The 21,162-nt window shown below is 42.5% G+C and overlaps 1 protein-coding gene across 2 annotated transcripts in view; it reads right to left on the bottom strand.

The window, feature by feature from the left end:
- F13a1 (coagulation factor XIII A chain) overlaps positions 1–21,162 on the bottom strand; it is a 187,084-nt gene that overhangs the window by 43,412 nt on the left and 122,510 nt on the right. For both annotated transcript variants that reach the window (XM_029484978.2, XM_021180809.3), the window contains exons 9-11: positions 13,203–13,306; positions 11,546–11,634; positions 2,115–2,268 (exon numbers count right to left, since the gene is read on the bottom strand). In XM_029484978.2, the coding sequence (XP_029340838.1) occupies positions 2,115–2,268; positions 11,546–11,634; positions 13,203–13,306 (347 nt within the window). The remainder of the gene's footprint in view (positions 1–2,114; positions 2,269–11,545; positions 11,635–13,202; positions 13,307–21,162) is intronic.

Below are 21,162 nucleotides of genomic sequence, written 5' to 3'. Positions count from 1 at the left end.
GCTTGCTTGCTTGGTTTTATTGTGTTTATATCATTTTTAACTTTCTTTCTAGAGAAAAGTCAAAACACTGAGAAGGGAGAGTTCTTCTTTTGTGTGTTTCTATTGTGCAGGGGATGATTGCCAAGTGCAGAGAGACTGAACCATTCCAGAAAAAAACAGGAAACATTCTCGAGTTCAGATGACAAAAATTCTAAGCTTCAACGCTGCACACCCATCGAGGTTTAGCAGGTTTTGTCTTTATAATGCAAATCACCTTTGTAAATACGAGCAAGGAGGCAGTAGAAAACATTTAAAACAAACCCTGTACACATTAGCACTTCAGGAATGCCAATGAATATTTAGTATATGCTAATTAGCCATAATTTTTACTCATTCACTAAAATAAATGCCACTCTTAAGAATCTCTGGAGAAGAACCATTTCCAAAAGATACTGTGTCTTTCTGGTTTCAAGATGGCTAGCATCCTCGCCCGGCTGGCAGTGGGTGTTCTAAGCTAGTAGGGGGGATTGAGGTCTAGATTACCCTAAACTGCTAGATCTGTTTCACATTTCCTATCTTTGACTATGGTTCTGCTTCCTGAAACCCCATTCTGATTTCTATTTATTTATTTATTTATTTATTTATTTATTTATTTATCATTAGATATTTTCTTTATATACATTTCAAATGCTATCTGAAAGTTACCTATACCTCCCTCCGCCCTGCTCCCCTACCCACCCACTCCTGCTTCTTGGCCCCGGTGTTCCCCTGTACTGGGGCATATAAAGCTTGCAATACCAAGGGGCCTCTCTTCCCATCTTCTGATACATATGCAGCTAGAGATACGAGCTCTGGGGATACTGGTTAGTTCATATTGTTGTTCCACCTATAGGGTTGCAGACCCCCTCCTTGGGTGCTTTCTCTAGCTTCTCCATTGGGGGCCCTGTGTTCCATCTTATAGATGACTGTGAACATCCACTTCTGTATTTGCCAGGCTAGAAGAGGGAAGACCAATGGGTGGATACTTCATTCCTCCATAGAATAGGGAACAAAATACCCATGGAAGGAGTTACAGAGACAAAGTTTGTAGCTAAGATGAAAGATGGACTATCCAGAGACTACCCCACCTGGGGAGCCATCCCATAATCAGCCACCAAACCCAGATACTATTGCATATGCCAGAAAGATTTTGCTGAAGGGACCCTGTTATAGCTGTCTCGTATTCTGGTTTCTTTAAATGAGGTCCTTCCCACTCTTCATTTCTTTGGGCTCTTTTGATAGGACTCAGTGGGTTTCCTTGTTCCACAGTCTTCTCTTAAAATGATCATACTTTTTGTATGGGGGCAGAAACTGTGTCCTGTTCACTGTTAGGATTGTGGGGACAGTACTGCTTTCGATGTAATTGAACACAATACTGTCATTTGGAAAGTACTCTACAATAAAAGTTACCAGCCCCTCACCATAGCATTACTTTGTAATTGAAATTAGATTTCAACGTAATTGTCTTAAATTAGTAAGATTGCACTATCTTAACAATCTATCCTATATATCAGAAGATTTCCATGACAACTCAATGGAACAATGTGCCAAAAATAATCCATAAAGCACTCAGCAAATGTGAGGTAGTTTCTTAGATTTCTATTATTTAACTAAGTTGATATAATGCAGAGAGTGTGTTCTAATGGGATTACTTAATTTTTTTTTCTGAGACAGGGTTTCTGTGTATAGCCCTGGCTGTCCTGGAACTCACTCTGTAGACCAGGCTGGCCTCAAACTCAGAAATCCACCTGCCTCTGCCTCCCAAGTGCTGGGACTAAAGGTGTGCGCCACCACGCCCAACTGGGATTACTTAAAAATTAAGGCTCACATAAGCAAGAATACATTCTAGATAGTCTATTGAAATAGAACTAGAAATAAACTCACTTCACAAGCCATAGGAAAAGAAATTTTGCTCAAAACAAGCAAGCACACTAATGAAGAACTGTGAGTGTCTGCTGCTTGTAAGAGTTTATGTTTCTGCCCTTAATGTCAGATGCTGCTGATGCCAGAGCATCCTCTGGAACATATTTCATCTTGACGGTGAAAAAGTACTAAGTGGGTTTGGGGGGAAAACACATTTGGCTGTAGTAAATTACCTTCTTGAAATTTGTAAGTATCCGTGATATCCTGCATGCCATCTCCTCCAATTTGCTTGGTCACAATTAGCTTCCCGATATGGGTGGCATCCACGGCTTCCACCACGTGAGTGCCATCTTGCTTAGCTGTGATGTAAACAAGATCACTGTTGACCTGGAAACAGGAGAGAAGAGCATTAGCCATCACCAAATGTTTTTGTTTCCAATTGCAGTATTTACGATCGCTCAAACATGTAATTACCATGGATGTTCAGCAGTGGGTGAACAGGTAAACAAAGGTGGCACACACAGACAAGGATGCTATTTAGCCATACAACACATACAACCCTATCATTTGTAGCAGTGCAGGCCCTGCTGGAAGGCATAACGCTAAGTGAAATAAGCCAGATCCAGAAAGGCAAACACTATACATTCTCACTTACTTGTGGAAACTGAAACATTGGCTTTGAAGAAGAGAACAGAACAGGGTTACTAGAGCCAAGGAAGTGAATGTGAAGGCATGAAAAAAATTCAGTCAGGGGCACCAAAATTCAGTCGGAGGGAAGAAACGCCTTCTGAGTTTTCTATGGCTCTGTTTAATACAATCTGTGATACATATGAGAATGTTAAGAAGAGTATAAAGTTCGCAACAATAAACTGATTGAAGAACAGGGGTTATTGTCATCATTTGTCACCACACACTGCCATCTCAAACCACACACAGATGCACAAACACCATGGATCAGTTAGGAAACAAACAAACAAACGAAAAAGCAAATTTCTCATCTCTAAAATCTTTAGTGTTCTGTGATGTAGACATCCAGGGCATAGATTGTTGTGTTCCCTTCTTCAAAGATAGTGAAACCACAGGACAAGCTCCTTTTAAAATCATTCTGGGGCTAGATAGATGGTTCTTTCCATAAAGGTGTGTGTCAGTCAAGCCTGAGCCCCTGAGTCTGAGTCTCAGAACCCATGTAAAGATGCCAGAACAGAACCAAAATCAGACTCCTCTGATTGCCATAAACATGCCATAGCATGCATGTGCCTCATCACACACACAGACACACACACAGACACACAAACACACACACACACATAGACATACACAGATACACACACAGACTCACATACACAGAGACACACACACACACACACATAGACACACACATATGCACACATACACATACACACAGACACACAGAAACACACACACAGACGCACACACACCAATCATAATAAAGATGCTTAAAAACTCATGAAGGGGAATCCACTTTGGATTAGCCATGACTTGGGAGAATATCTGAGGCTATCACATTATTAGTGAACCAACCTTCCTTCCTTTCTTTCTTTCTTTCTTTCTTTCTTTCTTTCTTTCTTTCTTTCTTTCTTTCTTTCTTTCTTTCTTTCTTCATTATCTTCCTGTTAAATTCAACCCTGTTTGGGGAAACTGGAAATATCCAGTTCATTCCTTCCCTTTCTGGACCCTGCTAAGCTAGTTTGCAACCTACTTGTAGGAAGGGAGAAAAGTCAGTTGGATGGCTTCCTGGAAAGACTTCTAACTGAACTGCTACATAAGGGCAGGGGCACATAGGAGAATCTGCCCCTTTCCTCCCTTTCATCAGGAGTGACATACTGCTTGGAGCTGTTGTCTACCTGGGACAGAAAAGCTTGGTTATCCCTGAGAAGCTGACAGAGAGGACAGAGGCTTGCAGGCCCAATAAGCCATTCAGAAAAGGACCAACCTTGGACTGCCAACCTCAGGATTTCTTACATAAGAAAAAAAAAAAAAAACCCTGTTGGTTTCAGTCGTATTAAAGGTGTCAATTGTAGCAAGATGTTTTTTAGTTTAAATATGTAATTAAACCATCCTGGAGGAATTCAGACAACTCCTGGTGATTCAGCTTGTAAACGAGGCTGTTTGTAGAAATTTGAGACAGTGCCTTGGGATGAAGCAGAAGCCACCCTCATCCAAGGTTCCGTGTCCCTGCTGTGCTTTGTAGAGGTAGTGCTAGGTCTGCTTGGAAGGTGATTCTAAGGGTTCCTACTGTGGGGCATATATTCCCCATTTTGGAGCTCTATGTATTATCAGGGGATCAGGTAGGAAACAGCCACACTGCCAACGGTCATTGGTATATGCCCTCTCTCAACTTAGCTCCTGTCCCATAAGCAAGATAATAAATGTGCCTTCCTCACAGGATTCCTGGCAGGATTAAATGAAATAAATGCATGTGAACTACTTACCATAGTGCCTGGAATAGAGGTAACACTCAGTAAATGTTATCAATAATTATATATTATTTAATAGCTTTCTCAGATAGCGTCCAAAGTGCCAGAACCCTAATGTTGAGCAAAATAGATTTGGTCCTTTCATTATAGAGTGGACACAGTGGGAGGGGGGATTTGGGGAGTCACAATCACCTAGGGAAACTTAAAGAAACAAGTAGATGTCTGATTAAGGAGGCTTGGGAGGGGTTCTAAATAAATTATATTTTAAAATTGGCCTCAGGTGACCCTAATGAATACCCAGGCCTGAGACCTTCTGGAATCCAGTCCTCTAAGCACAGTGATAAGGTAACACCAAGATTCTTTGTTGGTGCACAGACTAGTGTGGAGGTGGACAAAAAGAGGAAGGAGGAGGGGGGCTGTTTCCCTATGTAACAGGTTGAAATGTGCAAGGCCCAAAGGAGTCAATGAGCTGAAGGAGGATGGAAGAAAGGAGGAAAATGGGCAGATGCGAAGGCCTTTCAAGGTCCAGAGAGATGTTGGAGTAGCTGTGGGAAACCAGGGCTCTGACGCTGGGTTTGGACCTGCAGGAAGCCCTGTTAATCACTGAGAACTTCAGGTCTGCTTTCTGTAGCATGAAAACCCACCACCCCTGTCTCACTAGTTTCATAGGAATCTTTTTGTCCAGAGTGAGATAAGATCTATGTGAACGTGACTTAAAAAGTTTCTAATTGACTTAAATGGGCATGGCTATTATGGGCTAAAGGTGGGAACATGATGATGTACTCCTAACTTTAAAACATGGGGTTAAAGAGAACAGCTCTCTGTACTTCCACATAACATGTTCTGAATTCACATGACTCTGGCCTCTGCTAAGGGGAGTGTAGTGAGCACTGGGTAAATGCCCACAGTGCTTCAAGACATCTTGTCGGTGATGACCAAAGCCCCAAACCTCAGTCTCCAAAGTCTGTATTATTCTATTTGCTAAGGATGTCAGCACCAAGACTCATCAGGGCAAGTGAAGTTTCGTGGGCTGATGACAGGGAGCTGCTGGAAAGGTGCAGTCCCTGAGCCGATCCGTAGCTCATTCTCTTGGTCTTGACTTTGGCTGCTCCACAGCCTTTCCCTCTACTCTTCACTTTGTCTATTCATGACTTTGTCCCTTTGACCTTCACTTTGGACTAATAGTCCATGGCTAGTCCTAAACCTTTGACCCAGGCTAGCCCATGACCCTATCTCCTTGAACTTTGCCCTGAGATAGCCCTATCCTCTTGAACTTCATTGTATACTTCCTCTCCCTCCTAGGCATCTACCAGGCTTGGGGCTTGATGGAAAGAAAGACTGAGATAGGACACCTGAAAGCTGAGCAAGAAAGGGCAGACAGTCACCTGAGAACCATTTCTCCTTTGGGGATGTTTCAATGAGCTTCCTGAGAAGGCTAACATTCCTTTTGTAGGAGGCACGATAGTCACGATGGCGGTTTCCCTACTTTCAAGCTCTCAGGACAATGAGGACAAGCACCCCCCTGATCCCAACCCTTGCCGCAGCTCACAGTTTCCCAGGAGGATGAGGTCAAATGTGAAGTGATCAAGTCCTGGATTCTGCTCACCTAAGGCTGAAGAAACTTAACAGAGCTGAAACCCCAGGCAAGCTCAACAACAACAACAAGCTCTGTCCCTCGTGGGAAGAGGAGAGGAAGTAACAGGAGGCTGAGCTGGCATTTCCAGATGTGTACCAGGGGCAGAGGCAAAGTGACAACAGCATGCTTTCAGTCCAGCTGCTGGGGTGCTGTTTCTGTAGCCATGTTTAAAGGTGAATAATCTAGGTGCTCAAAAAGGGGCAGGTGAGAGGCCCTGGCCTCAGCCAACTGCCTAGGCTACAGCAGTGATTATACACAGGTACGCTGCAATGAATGACTTCCAGCTGTGCTACTTTCTCTGCATGTGGGCTAGATAATGACTTTGATGGAAGGGTTGGTATGTAGATCAGTAGTATAGTATAGTATAGTATAGTATAGTATAGTATAGTATTGTGGTTTTCAACTTGTGGATTGTGACCTTTTTGGAGGTCTAATATCAGACATCCTGCATATCAGATATTTACATTACAATTCATAACTAGCAAAACTACAGTTATGAAATAGCAACAAAATAATTTTATGGTTGGAGGGTCATCGCAACATGACGAACTACTGTATTAAGGGGTCACAGTATTAGGAAGGCTGAGAACCACATAGGATTTGATGTTTGTTTTTAAAGATTATTTATTTGTTCATTTGTGTGTATCGGGAGGGGCATCAGTGTAGGGCAGAGGTGCTTGCAAGAGTCCATTCTCTCCTTTCACCATGCGGTTCCAGGGATTGAACTCATGCAGTCAGGCTTGGCAGCAAGCATCTTTACTCACCTAACCATCTAGGCTGTTCCTGTTGATTATTTTTGATATAGGCTACCCTGTGTACCTCAACTCGGCCTGGAATTCACTACACAGCCTTGACTGGCATCTGATTTGGTCTTAGCCTCCCAAGGGCTGGAATATAGGTGTGTACCTACACCTGGTGTGTGAATTCTCTACGTTTGTGGCCTGTCTTGTCTTTTGTTTGTTTTGAATGGAAATCAATCTTAGTGAACACCCAAATCCTACCTCTATACTCAAAGAGACTGTGGCCACATAGAGCCAGGCATCCTGCCATGATTGCTGGTGTTGTCTTCACAGCATAGCACTTTGCCTCTGGTCAGACATGATGCTTCCTGTACAGGTTATGCTGTTTGTCACATCCTTGGGACTCAGGAAGATGGCTGGATCCTCAATACATCAAAGAATCCCTGAAAATTTGTGGCAGGTACCCATAGCATGGTGTACTCCATGTTCTTTGTTATTGGGGGATGGAGATGCTTTCTCAAGTTCAGGACCCAAGGATAAAGTCTCTTTGCTTTGTCCATTTATCTGTAGAAACAACCTTGCTACAGACCCTACGGAGAAAGCATTGCTTCCCTCAGAGCATACGGAGGCCCTGGATTCCCGCTCAGCCAGGTATCTCCTGGCACAAGTGCCAATCGCTCACCCTGTACTTGACATTTGCAGCTTGTGATTATAGGAGGCTGAGTCTGCTGTGGATGCTCTCTGCAGGGTCATACATGTTCTTTATTCCCCAACAGCCTAAGATGCAGCAGCTGGGACCCTCATCTACAAGTTGTTTTTTTAATCAGTGTTCTCTGTTTACTATATATATATATATATATATATATATATATATATATATATATGTGTGTGTGTGTGTGTGTGTGTGTGTGTGTAGGTCTTATTGAAGAGGAAACAATAGGAGTCTGACATAAACAGCACATTCACTCTGAAATGAATGATTTTTTTTCACCAAAGGAAGAGAGGGTAATGGGGGTGGGGCACTTTCTTTGGAGAAACACAGACACAGGACCTTGTTTCCAAAAGAACAAGAAGCCCCATAGAGCTAGAGGGAGATGAACAAAGTATGGGTGGGAGGGAACCCAGGGGTTGGACCACACAGCATTCATCAAGATTCATGTTCAGCTTAAATGCAAAGATGATAGGAATCCATCACAAGGTCCATTTTAATTGACAGCTCAAAGAGTGATTCTGGCTGATTGTTGGAGGACAGAAAGATGAGAGGGAAGAGGGAGGTGAACTAGGAGGGCGCATCACAGAGCTCAATAGCTCGTGCTGGGAATTGTGGGACCGACTGGACTTCAGACACCTTTGAAGATGTTCCTGGAGAAAATTTGTGAGGCAGGTTAAGGAGATAAGTCAAAATAATCCTTGAATTTTGTGAATTATTTGAATGAATGGATAAACTGCATTTGATCCAAGTAGGAGATCATTATAAAAGAGATTTACTCTGAGAAAGCAATGATAGATTTGAAACGAGAACAGTTCCCAGAAGCATCTGTAAGGTTGCTATAGAGAATGCATGGTACAGAGCCAGAGAGGCAGAGTTCTGGAGAGGGAGTCACTGTGGTCTAAAAAACCCATTAGTGCTACCAATAAAGTCACCCCAGGTCAGGAGTGTGTGTGTGTGTGTGTGTTCATGAATGTGTGGTTTGTATGTGTGCTGTATGTATGTTTGAGACCTACAGGTGTACATGTATGTGTATAGTATGTGTGAACCATGTCTGTGCCAGGCATGCTTGTGTGTATGTATCTGTGTGTGTATGTGGGATGTGAGGGGTGTGGGGTGTGTGTGTGTGTGTGACAGAGACTCACAGAGCTGTTTATACATTTATCTATATTAGTGTGAGTGTGTGTGTGTGTGTGTGTGTGTGAGTGTGTGTGTCCATTTGCAGTGAGGTGATATTAAGAAGGCAGTAGAGTCCATTGAATACAGTTAAGGCAGAAGATGGTGATGTTCCCCATGAAGCAGTTCTTTACTGAGGACCACCGAGGCAGATGAACACAGCCTGGTCTACAGAGTAAGTTCCAGGACAGCCAGGGCTATACAGAGAAACCCTGTCTCGAAAAACAAAAACAAAAACAAACAAACAAACAAACAAACAAACAAACAAGTAAAATCAAACTTAAAACTATTAGACTCTTTACTTATCTCTTCAGAAGCCCCAGGCCATGCTGTGTTAGGGAGAGAAGGGGCACCTGGGTCCTTTTGGACCTACAGGAACTCAACAAAGTGAAGAAGGCATGTGGAGGGACGGGCACCGAATGCCAGGTGTGGATGCCATCACGCTCCCTTCTGTCCTTGTCTACAAAACGTGAGCGAGAAGAAAGGAGCCATTTTCCATGTACCTTTTCCCTTTCAGACTCCATTGTTTTTCAGATACCAAGGAAGCTCCAGAAAAGCTGACACGTAATCAATGAACTGGATGGTCAGGAAGCTGGTGAGGAACGACTGGGAAGCCAGCATGCTGAGAAACAAGAACAGGCAAGCCACCTGCTGACATCCCTCTGGTAGGAAGAGGAAGGATGACACACAGGTGAAGGGAGGGAAGGTGCATCAGCCTCCACCTAAGTCACCGAGACCCATGCTAAAGTTGCTCGCTCACCCCTTTGCGGTCCTAGCGAGCACCTCTTGAGAGAAGACACCTCGGGTGCTTTTTAGGCAGCTCATACATCTCTGACAAATAGCTCCAACCTGGAGCCCAGCCCAAGCTCAGGCAACAAACAGCCTGCACAGCAAAGAAGCCTCTGCAGCCGCGAGAGAGGAGCAATTATCTGCATAGCCTGATGACATTCCTAACACCCTGATCTATATTTAATAACAGCAAAAAGCGCTTGCCTTAACAGCTATTAGGACCTTCACCACTGCAAGGAGGGCCACCCGCTCTCCTTCTCGGTAGCAATAAAGCACAATAAAAGTATAAAAAAAAAAAGCTACACGGGTTTCAGAGCCATCTCCCATGAAGAAAATCTCGGAGTGTCATAAACTGTCAGATGACGGCAGGGGAGATTTGTACAGATTTTCAATCTCAAAATGAAATCAAATGGATAAAACTCCAAGCACTGTAAGGCTGCTGTCTGGAGGCTTCTAGAGGCATCTAGAAACCACAATAGCAGGCCGAGTGCCATCCTTCTGCGATTTCTGCTGACTAAATGTCCGACTAACCATTGCTCCATCCCCTGTAAGCCCATAGCACTCTGCTCTTAGAACTAGGGTCATATCCAAAGGCAAATGCTCTCTGGCTTTTGATAAGATTACATTTTGATTAAATTGATGGCATATAGAAGATTTGATAACCTGAAGATACAGTTCTTATCCTTTCCCTACAGGACATCTTAGCTGAATGGCAGGACACACTGTAGGTATTTGTTCTTTTCCCTGTGGTTATGGGGCTGACTGGGAGCTGCAGCTTGCTGCCACCCAGTATCATCTGAGAGGATCTGACCATGTGTGTTTATCCCAGGAAGAGATCCTAATGCCAAACCCAAAGTGTGGTTTCTATTGAATTTGTACCACTCCTTTGCACCGTTACAAGGTTTAAAGATTGTAAGTGGAGATATCATGGGTCAGGGGCCATCTCTACTTACACAGGGAATCATGGTTGCCAAGCTACTTCCTGCCTTAGAGTATTAGGGTGTTTGCTATCTTTCAGTTTCTGGCTCTATTTTCTCAATGAGTGCATCTCCATGTATGAATGCAATCTTATGCTGACTATATTGCTCATACGATAGCTACAAGTGTTCTTGGTATTACCACATTTCACTACTGCTGTGTGGATTGATTTACTGACATATTCCCACCGGAGGATGATACATCCTAAGGCCCTGGGCCTCAGAGCTCCCCCATAGCCTTCCCTGGTGTGAGCTAACACGAGATACATATTCCTTCCAGAGTAGCTGCCCGGCTAAATTCAAGTGCCCACTCGGTTTCAAAATTCAGCACAGCTCTTTATTAGCTACATTACTGGGGAAAGGATATTAGTCTCTCTGCTTTACCTTGCCCTGATGTTCTTTTCAGTTCAATGGGGAAACTGATAGCACTCACTTTAAAAGGATTTCTATGAGCATCAAGTGGCAGGCCAAGTGATTGCTGCATACAGGAGTGTACCCTTCCAGTGTTGATTGCTGTACATACACCTCAAAGGAGTTCTATATCTCAGCCTTTAATACCCTCATCCCCAAGAGACTCCCAGGATTCTCCTTTACCCGATGTCTCTCACCCTGATTTAATTAGCTGTTTCCTGTCCTTCTAGCTCCTGCCCTATTATTCTGGCATCTTAGACCCTTTACTTAACATCTTTATCAACCCCTTAAGTGGTCAAAATTTCTCTACTTGAGTAGCACTTTATACCTTTCCTTCTCTTTTTGCCTGCTATTGGTGCTGCTGGTGGTGCTGTTGGTGATGGCGGTAGTGTGTGTATTGATTTATGTGTACTTCTGGGTCAGTCTTAGGTGGGAGTTACATACTCTGAAACTGACCACTTTTTACTGAGCTTTAGTTGAGTGAGCCACTTCATCATTTGATGTCTTCAGAATTATCCTTGTCAGTTCCTAGGTGCCCAGAACTAAACTCAGGTTTGCAAATCTCTTGCTTTTAGTAGAAATACAACCTCAAAAGTCTAAGACAGGAAAGTGTTAAGTAGGAATTGCGTTTAGCATTTAAAAAACCCGAGGCTGGAAGGATGTCTGGTTGACAGGAAGCATACTCGATGTACCTGGGAAATCGAGAAGTAGCAACCTGGTGTCTAACTCTTCAATGTGTTAAGAGACAGTGGTGGAAAATTGGCACTTGCCTCCAGCTTTCCACTTACCTCTGCAAAAACAAACGGGGCATCAAACTGGAAGCAGACATGGCCATGCTTAACGGCTTGGACAGAGGCAGGGCCACAGCGGTACATGCCTGTAGCACATAACAAAGAGGAAGGCAGTGTGAATTTGTAGTTTCCAATTCTGCCCATCCACAGGACAGCACACAGCACTTAGGCAGCCTACAGACACCAGTACAAGCTTCACCACTGACTTTGCCTAAATGCTTTCACTGGCTACAGGAGACAGATGACCGATGTGTATCGTCAATAGGGTTCTACTAGGAAGGCTAACCCAATCCTGAATGTGATGGAGAAGAAAAGAATATGGGGACAATAGTTTTCCTAATTCTGTTCAGCTGACTGCAACCATATGCACCAAGCTATGTATCAACCGATACCTATCCAGGTTAGCATGCATTTATTTATTTATGGGAGGAAAACCTTAGCTGGGAAAATGCCTCTACTTGACTGACCCATGGGCAAGCCTGTGGGGGTCTTTTCTTGATCAATGATTGATGTCAAAACACTGAGTCCACTGTAGGTGGGTGGCACCATCCCTAGGGAGCTGGTTCTGTGTTATACAAGAAAGGATACTGAGCAAGCTATCTCTAGCACCTACCCCAACTTCCCTTCCTGATGGACTATGTAACAGTCACCTAGAAATAATTGTTTCTTCCCTAAGTTGCTTTTCATTATGGTGTTTATCACAGCCCCAGAAGTCTGACTTGGACTGTATCTGATACCTCCTCAATAGCTGTATTGACCTTCCTTTGACTGCTGTTTTCTTTATGATGTTTGTCAGGTTCGATTGTAGAACTTGGACACTAACCATGTCCACTTAGCTAATGATCCTATGGTCATAGTTATGTTTCTAAAATCCATTAAACTTTAGTCATCTAGGAACACTTTCTAAGAGACTGGCAGATATGAGTTCCCTTCGAGTCTCCTCGTAGTATTCAGCCCAGCTAGCATGACACTTTCTCTATAAAAGCCAGTATCCCAGAATGGTGTCATCATGGCTGTAGACTGAATGCTTCTGTATCTAATGAAGGTGTATGACATCACCATCTTGGACCAACACCAGAAAACAGAGATGAGTGCGTGGGGTCTGCAGTCCACTCATGTGTATCATTATGTTAAAAAGTGGCTCTATAGGAATCTGGGGTTGGTCACAACTGCTGCTGATTATCAAGGTTGGAAAGTTAGAAGACAAATATCTACCAACTCAGGTTTTGAAGCTGAACATCAGGAGACATCAGGCTTTAAAGGAACAACAATTTAATGTGTGATTTATAATTATTTTCAATATCTTTATTTTCTTTCTAGCCTTTTACCACTTCATCACTGTGGATCAGGGAGGGCTGAAGTTTATTTTATAGCCCTAGTAAAAATGCTTACCCAGATATTTTTTTTCTTGCCCTTGTCTTCAAAACTGCTTATCAAAGCAGGAGTAGATGAATTATATAAGTTAGATTCTTTTTCGAAAAGTTGTAAAACAATCAGGGTAAAGCTGACTATTGAAACAAACTAAAATTTGATTGACAGGCAGTTAATCCTGTATGCGTGCCCAGCAAGCACATTTCCAGTGTCGGTTCCTAATAAGGATGCTACCCACACACCTAGTTGTGCAGTCAAGTGAATAGGAAAGAGGTGGGCTTACCATCACTGTTTTCCTGGGGTGTGCTGTCCACAGCTTGCCAGCCTCCAAATCCAACAGGAAGATCAGGCCTTGTCATCCATGCCTCATTCCAGCAGTGGTAGTTCCTAAGGAGACAATCCTGAACAGGTTACACTTCTCATAACACCCCAAGCTCCTGGCAAACAAAGAGAGACCTCGAGTCTATGCTATGACTGCTTGAATAGATCAAGCTCAATCTGGAAGCTTTGGAGATTGCCTGCATCTCCAGATTTGAGTTGGTGGTGTTTGGATTCCCATTGGCCTCCCTTGGGATCCCTGACATGACTAGCTGTTGTTTTCTCTCTACTAAAATCAGCTTCAAAGTCATTCAGAGATACTGTAACTCTTTTGATCTTAACCATCCTGAGAGAGAGAGAGAGAGAGAGAGAGAGAGAGAGAGAGAGAGAGAGAGAGAGAGAGAGCATTTACGATGGTCAAAGGTAGGGAAGAATGTAAGCTTAAATTAAATATCTCCTTTTTTCACATGGTTTCAATTTACACAAAGTGTATTTTGATAAAATTTAGTAATACTTACTTATGCTTATCGTCTTAGACCATTGTCATAGAAACGATAACATTAGCTTCTGATTATAAATCTGTGGTAATTTGCATCTGATTTCCAACGAGAAGAAAAGGTTACCAGGGCAATGTGTCTTTACCCTTTACCAAAAGCAGGCACCCCACGAGGTGAGGCCTTTTGAAACATCCCTGAACCTTGCATATGACCCTTGAAGCAAGAGCACAAAGTGAAATGTCATCGTGAATTGTATTATTATGTCCTTGGAAAGACCTGAGATTATATGACAGTAGAGAATCAAACGAGAGCACATTAACCTGTAAGCACTATGGAAAATGTTCATATAGTAATAAGGATTTAATAGTGGCTATTTCTCATTCTGTTTATCACGCTGATGGTTTCAGGTCCAGCCGTCATCCATTCTCCTGAATAGACCCGCAATGTCAGTAGTTTGTGCATGGTCCCATCTCTCTCATTTCTAGCCATTTCTAATTGGGTCAATCAAGAGATTCTAACCTAATCACATACCCACAGTGCACAGGGCACCTTGCTGAGTGCTGATGAGTCAAAGATGATCAGGGTATGAATTGTAGACTCTCCCATAAAGAACCTCACAATGAATAAGGAATAACAACCTATATATCACTTGCCAATTACTAAAACATGCTCTATACTTGTGGCAAGGTTTAATTAAGAGAATACAGGGATGCATTTAGAACAGGGCTTGACATATGTAAGTGTTCAAACAACGGAACCCAGGTTTTTAAACATAATTAATGAAAATGACATGTGCTGAAATAGAAATTTACTGGGAATGCCATGGGATCACTGAGTGACAGATGGCTGGTCTCAGGGCCTTGAGGAAGTCTGTACAGAGGTGGAGCCAGTTTTTCTGAGTCCTGCATAATGCAGGGGAGGTTAGCAGATTGACAAAGAGGAAAGAAAGCCAATCTGGGAAGGCAGAAATTAGTGGCCACAGTGTATCTGGGGTATTAAAACCTGATCAGAGTTGGGGTGCAACTAACAAAGATGCCTAATTCGAGTACTTCGTAAAAATTTGTATATATCTTAACACATTTGACAGTCCCCAAACCTTGTGAATTCTATCATAATTACCCCAGCTTACAAGGGAGGCAGCATAGAGCATTTAAGACGATAACCTTAGATGGTGTAGGTCAAAGGTGGAGCTTTATAGTTGATGCTCTTATATGGAGAAAATTGTAAGACTTTTGAATCAAGTTAACTTATGTGCTTTGATTTTATTAGAAGCTATTGAAACAATTCAAGTAATAGAATGAAATTTACAGACTGGTGTTTGTGGAAGGGAGGTAGTGCCCTCAGTCTTCAGATTTGGCAGAGTTCCCCTCTCCTCCACACACACACATACACAAACTGGAACTCTGCTATAGTCTACAATATTCCAAACAAGGTATCTACTGTAAAGACAGTCATCACCATGTGTGTGTGTGTGGGGGGGGGGGATGTTAAGAAAACCCATCTGAAGGTACAACCCTAGTTCCTGTGTGAACGCTCTATATCAATGGTTCTCAACCTGTGGGTCATGAACCTTTCGCAGGGGCTAAGACCATCAGAAAACACAGATATTTACATTACTGTTCATAACAGCAAAACTATTGTTATGAAGTAGCAACAAAATAATTTTATGGTTGGGGAGTCAAAAAAATATGAGGAACTATATTTAATACAAGAACTGTATTAAAGGGTCTCAGCATAAGGAGAGCTGAGAGCCACTGCTCTGTATAGTCAAGAATTACCCTGAACTTTAGATCCATCTCTATACCTCTGAAGAGCTGGTACTACAAACCAGGGTTATCCCACCTAAGAATCCAACTCAGGGCTTCATACATGCTAGGTAAATACTCTACCAACTGAGTTACATCCCAAGCCCCAAGCAAGATGTGTGTTTCAACAGAGTGAAGAAGCAAAGAACAAAGTTTCTATTGGCAGTGGGGGAGATTGTGGCATATGTTAGGATCCCTTGATTGACCCAATTAGAAATTGCTAGAAGATAGATAGATAGATAGAGAGAGAGAGAGAGAGAAGAAGAAGAAGAAGAAGAAGAAGAAGAAGAAGAAGAGGAAGAAGAAGAAGAGGAAGAAGAAGAAGAAGAAGAAGAAGAAGAAGAAGAAGAAGAAGAAGAAGAAGAAGAAGAAGAAGAAGAAGAAGAAGAAGAAGGAGAAGAAGAAGAAGAAGGAGAAGAGGAGGAGGAGGAGGGGAGGGGAGGGGAGGGGAGGGGAGGGGAGGGGAGGGGAGGGGAGGGGAGGGGAGGGGAGGGGAGGGGAGAGGAGAGGAGAGGAGAGGAGAGGAGAGGAGAGGAGAGGAGAGGAGAGGAGAGGAGAGGAGAGGAGAGGAGAGGAGAGGAGAGGAGAGGAGAGGAGAGGAGAGGAGAGGAGAGGAGAGGAGAGATGGGACTATGCACAAATTACTGACATTGAGGGCCTTTTCAGGAGATTGGATGATGGCTGGGCTTGAAACCATCAGTGTTATAAACAGTCATTCTGGACTTCAGGTGCTGGATTGCCTATGGAAAATTCAGAAGTTACCCCAAAGGCATTTTGTTCATACATGTGATACTCAAGATTTGATAAAGAGATAGCTGTAGTATTCATAGGTAAAATAGAGTGGGGCAGAATTCCACTGGTGAAGAAGGTTGTTACAAAGTGCAGTAGAGTATTCTAGAAGAGGGATCTGAGTTGTGAAGGGGAGAGGAAAATAATGAGTCAGGGGCTACTGCTTAACACAATACCAGGAAGATGGCTTTGAGTAGTCAAGTTTAGGCATGACTGACATATGCCTACTTCCTACCCATTGGCTCTTTTCGTATGGAAAGGGCCAATGGGAAGGAAGTGGGAATAAGGGTTCAATTTAAGGGTCAAGTGGCAGAGGCCAGGGACAGTCAGTGGGACAGGTGTAGAAAGTTATTCCAGGTCTCCAGGGAAGTAAGGATATGGTAAGGATCACGATGTATGGTCTCTGAGCAGGATTGAGAGGTGAGGTTCTACTAGAGAGCAATCTCTGTCTCAGGATGGTCACTTTGTGTAGCACATTGCCTATCTACATCCACAAGAGAGGCAGAGGCACCAGGGAAGACAGCAAAAAGACATTCCCAGGGCAGAGTGGGCCTGTTTTTTTTTATGGTTCTCCCTGTTCCACGCCCCTCTCCCAAGATGAATAGGGTTCAGATTATCCTTATTAAATGCAGATCTCCTTGACAAGGTTAGCCTGGGACAGGACAAATACTCTGTATTTCAGATCCCAGGCAAAGACATTTCTCTAAAGATAATATTTCTTTTCATATGGCCAGGAGGTGGGGAATGTTACCATGAGGTCCAGCTTCCAGTTTTACTTACTGCTAAGATGCTCTCTGTTGTTTAAAAAGGTTCCTCACAGGGTGAGGAGCTCGCAGGCAGTAAGGAGACTGATTGATAGCTGTACTCCTGTTTGGCAGTGGGTGGCAAGGGCAGTGACTTAGCAGCCAGCTGCCTACGAGCAGTGGGAGAGGAAGTCACACCGATCTACACAGCCAAGGAGACTGTTCACAGTGCAGTTAGCTTTCTTTGAATGGGGAAGAACTGAGAGCCCTCCTTTCAGCATACATACTGGTCTGCTCTAGCCTAAATTCCCCCATAATAGAGGCTGTATTTATAGGCATTTGCTTTTTTTTTTTGAAAAATATTAAATAAGAGGTACTAAATGGAAAGGGAGAAAACTTGTTTTTAGCTGTTATAAAATATTTTGTGCATTTTGAGGTTTAGGTTTGCTTTGGTGTAATGCACACACACTTCTGAGGGTGGAAGTTTCCAAATATCATTTCTTTTCCCTGATAAACTTCTACTAACATTTCTTTTCTATTTTTTAAATTAAATCATCAAATAATAGAATAAGGAAATACTGTACATTAAATATACATTAGTGGGATTAAATGTGATTTCAAATATTTTTTTAATTAAAAAAAATTTTTAAGACAGGGTTTGTCTGTATAGCCCTGGCTCTTCTGGAATGCACTCTGTAGACCAGGCTGGCCTTGAACTGAGAAATCTGCCTGCCTCTGCCTCCCAAGTGCTGGGATTAAAGGTGTGCACCACCACTGCCCAACTAATTTATTTTATTTTCATGTGTTGTGTTGTCTGCAGGTTTGTCTGTGTACCGCATGTGTGTGTGTGTGAGTGTGTGTGTGTGTGTGTGTGTGTGTGTATTCCTAGTGCCTGTGGAAGTCAGAGGTGAGCTTCATAACCCCTGTAGCTGGAGTTACAGATAGTTTTAGCCAACTCTTTTTAGTTGATATGTGGGTACTGGGAATGGAATCAAACTCAGGTCTATTAGAAGAGCAGCCAGTGCTCTTAACTGCTGAGTCAGCTCTCCAGCCCTGTAAAAATTGACACGTTATATCTATGTGAAAGTTCATGTGTATGCATGAGTTTGTCCATGGGAGTGGAACACCTGAAACACTCAGAATTTGGTGTTGGAACCCTGGAGGTGGGATTACAGGTGATTTTGAGCTGCCTGACATGGGTGGGAAATTTTCAGGGATTTGTAGAAGGTGTGAATCTGGTTTTTAAATAGCCTATTTTCCTCCTTCGCTATGAGCCCCACTTGGCTTTTATGTGGTGTTTGGGTTACTATCCCTTCCTCCTCCTCTCCCATCCCTCCTTCAGTCTTCATTTTCCCTTTCACAGCTTCCTTCCCTGTTTCATGACCTACATCCTCCAAATACATACGAAAACACAGGGTTATTTCTTAAAATCTAGGCTCTTGACATGATGAAAAAAGAGGTATTTGTCTTTCTGAGTCTGAGTACTTTGCTTAATATGATAATTTCTGTTTTAATCAATTTTTCCCTCTAAATGTCATGATTGCATTTTTCTTAATGGCTGAATACAATTCCATTTTGTATATGGAGCACACTGCTTTTATCCATTCATCTATTGATGGGGATCAAGGCTGGCTTCATGTTCTGGTTATTGTGAATAATGCAGCTGTAAACACGAATCTACTTCTGAGGCTCTGTTTGTTTTGCCCTTTCTCATGCTCTCCCTCTGGAGTCAGGTCTGCCCTGAGGAGGTGCTGGGTACAGATGACCCTCTTATTCATGTGGCATGTGTTCCAAGTGATGCCTAAAACTGCAAACAATACCACATCTAGCATATGCTATAGTGTTTCCTATGCAGGCTGTCTTAGTTAGGTTTCTATTGCTGTGAAGAGACACCATGACCCGACAACTCTTATAAAGGAAAACATTAAATTGGGGCTGTCTTATAGTTTCAGAGACTTAGTCCATTATTATGTTGAGGAGCATGGCAGCATGCAGGCAGATATGGTGCTGGAAAGGAGCTGAGAGTTCTGCATCTTGGTCTGCAGGCAGCAAAAGACTGCCACACTGGACAAAACTTGAAGATATGAGACCACAAAGCCTGACACCACCATGACACACTTCCTCCAACAAGGCTACATCTACTCTAAAAGGCCACACCTCCTAATAGTGACACTCCTCATGGGCTAAGTATTCAAACACATGAGTGTATGGGACTCACTTCTTTTCAAACTACCACATAGCCATACCAAACACGAAATATTTCAATAAGGCAAATAAACACACTGTCAACAAAGTTTGTAATAATGTCTTTCCTATCCTGGCTGGGACGGAGAAGGTTGTATGGAATTTCATTGTGCTACTCTGAATGACTTGGACTTTAGAAGTAATGAATTTTAGGTCCTGGAGTTAAGTGGACTTGCTGCCTTGGCAGAAGACCCACATTGGATGGCTCACAATAGGATGGAGGTCTCTAAGTCAAGCTCCAGAGAATCCAATGCAGTTTTAAGGACTCTGAGAGTATTGCACTGATGTGCACAGAGCCATATGCAGTTACACATATATGCTTTGACATAAAATACATATTTAATTTATATGCACATATATAAAACACACACTTTACAATGTAAAAAGAAAAATATTTTTAAAAATCTAAATGGCTTATTTCTGGAGTTTTTCATTTAATTATTAGATTGTGGTTAATCAGGGGTAACTAAAATCATGGAAAGTGAAACCTCAGATAGAGAGCCACTATACTGTACTGACTGGCAGAGTTGTGAGGCATCTGCAGGGCGTATATACACTGGAGTTTCTCATTTTCTTTACTTGCTGCTTATAATGCTGGGGATCAAAGTAGGGGTTGTGAATATGCTAGGCAAACACTCCAATACTGAGCGACACCCCTGCCCTCTAGTGTAGTTTTATTTAGCTACAAAGAAAGAAAATAAAGTCATCTTCTTTGCAGGAACTGTATTGAACTGGATATTATCACACTGAATGAAATAACCCAAATTCAGAGAGATTAAGAATTACCTTTTTTTTTTTAAAAAAAGCCGGGAATGTGGAAAGAAGAGAACATTTACAAGGGGGAACTTAGTAAGGGAAATGAGAGAGGGAGAGAGGAGAAGATGTAACAGAAGAGGGGATGATCAAAATGCTGTATATGCCTACACAGTTATGTCATCCAAAACCCATCATTTCTTACATGAATGTAAGGTAGCGACAACAGTAGCAGTAATAACAATAAAAGATTCATGATTTCACATTTTTGTTGATTTTATATTTGGAACCTGAGTTCCTGCTGCAGTTTCAGAGTCTCTAACATTGAAAGACTTACAAACCTCCAAATTTGTGTAGTTTTTGGATTGTATCTTTCTAAAGAAGGAATAAGCAGCAATTACAATAACTTTTATGAGAATTGTCTAATGAAAATGAAATTTCTTGTGGGACCACAATGATGGAGGTGACAAGGTCTGTTGTAAGTCACTTCCTTTACTCCATATGTATCAGATCACATATGTATTATATCACATGTATCATATCCATGTTTATTATATTACATATGTATCATATCCACATGTATCGCATCACATATGAATCATCGCATGTGAATCATATCACATATGAATCATATCACATATATATCATATCATATCATATCACATCGCAGGCTAGCTAAGCAGGATTAGAAGCCAGGACCAGAGAAGCATTTGCCACATTTTGGGCAAGGGCGTTGTTATAGCTACTTCCTGGATGTAGAGGAGAGGCTTCTAAGTGTACTGGATAGTTTGTATGTCAACTTGACATAAGCTACAGTCATTAGAGAGGAGGGATTCTCAATTGAGAAAAATGTCACCATAAGATCAGGCTGGAGGTAAGCCTCTAGAACATTTTCTTAATTAGTGATTGATGGCCCTTTTTGGGTGGTGCCATCCCTGGGCTGGTGGCCTTGGCTTCTATAAGTAAGCAGGTTGAGCAAGTCAGTAAACAGCATCCCTCCATGGTCTTGACAACTATGTTCCTGACATGTTTGAGGTCCTTGCTGGCTTCCCCTCTCTATTCCAAGTTACTTTGGTCATGGTGTTTTTAATCAC

The sequence above is a fragment of the Mus caroli genome, unplaced genomic scaffold (genome assembly GCF_978045245.1).
Source record: "Mus caroli unplaced genomic scaffold, Mus_caroli_1 scaffold_15, whole genome shotgun sequence".
Taxonomy (NCBI): domain Eukaryota; kingdom Metazoa; phylum Chordata; class Mammalia; order Rodentia; family Muridae; genus Mus; species Mus caroli.
Note: the sequence above shows the minus strand (reverse complement) of the source record. Positions and strands in the feature narration are given on the sequence as shown.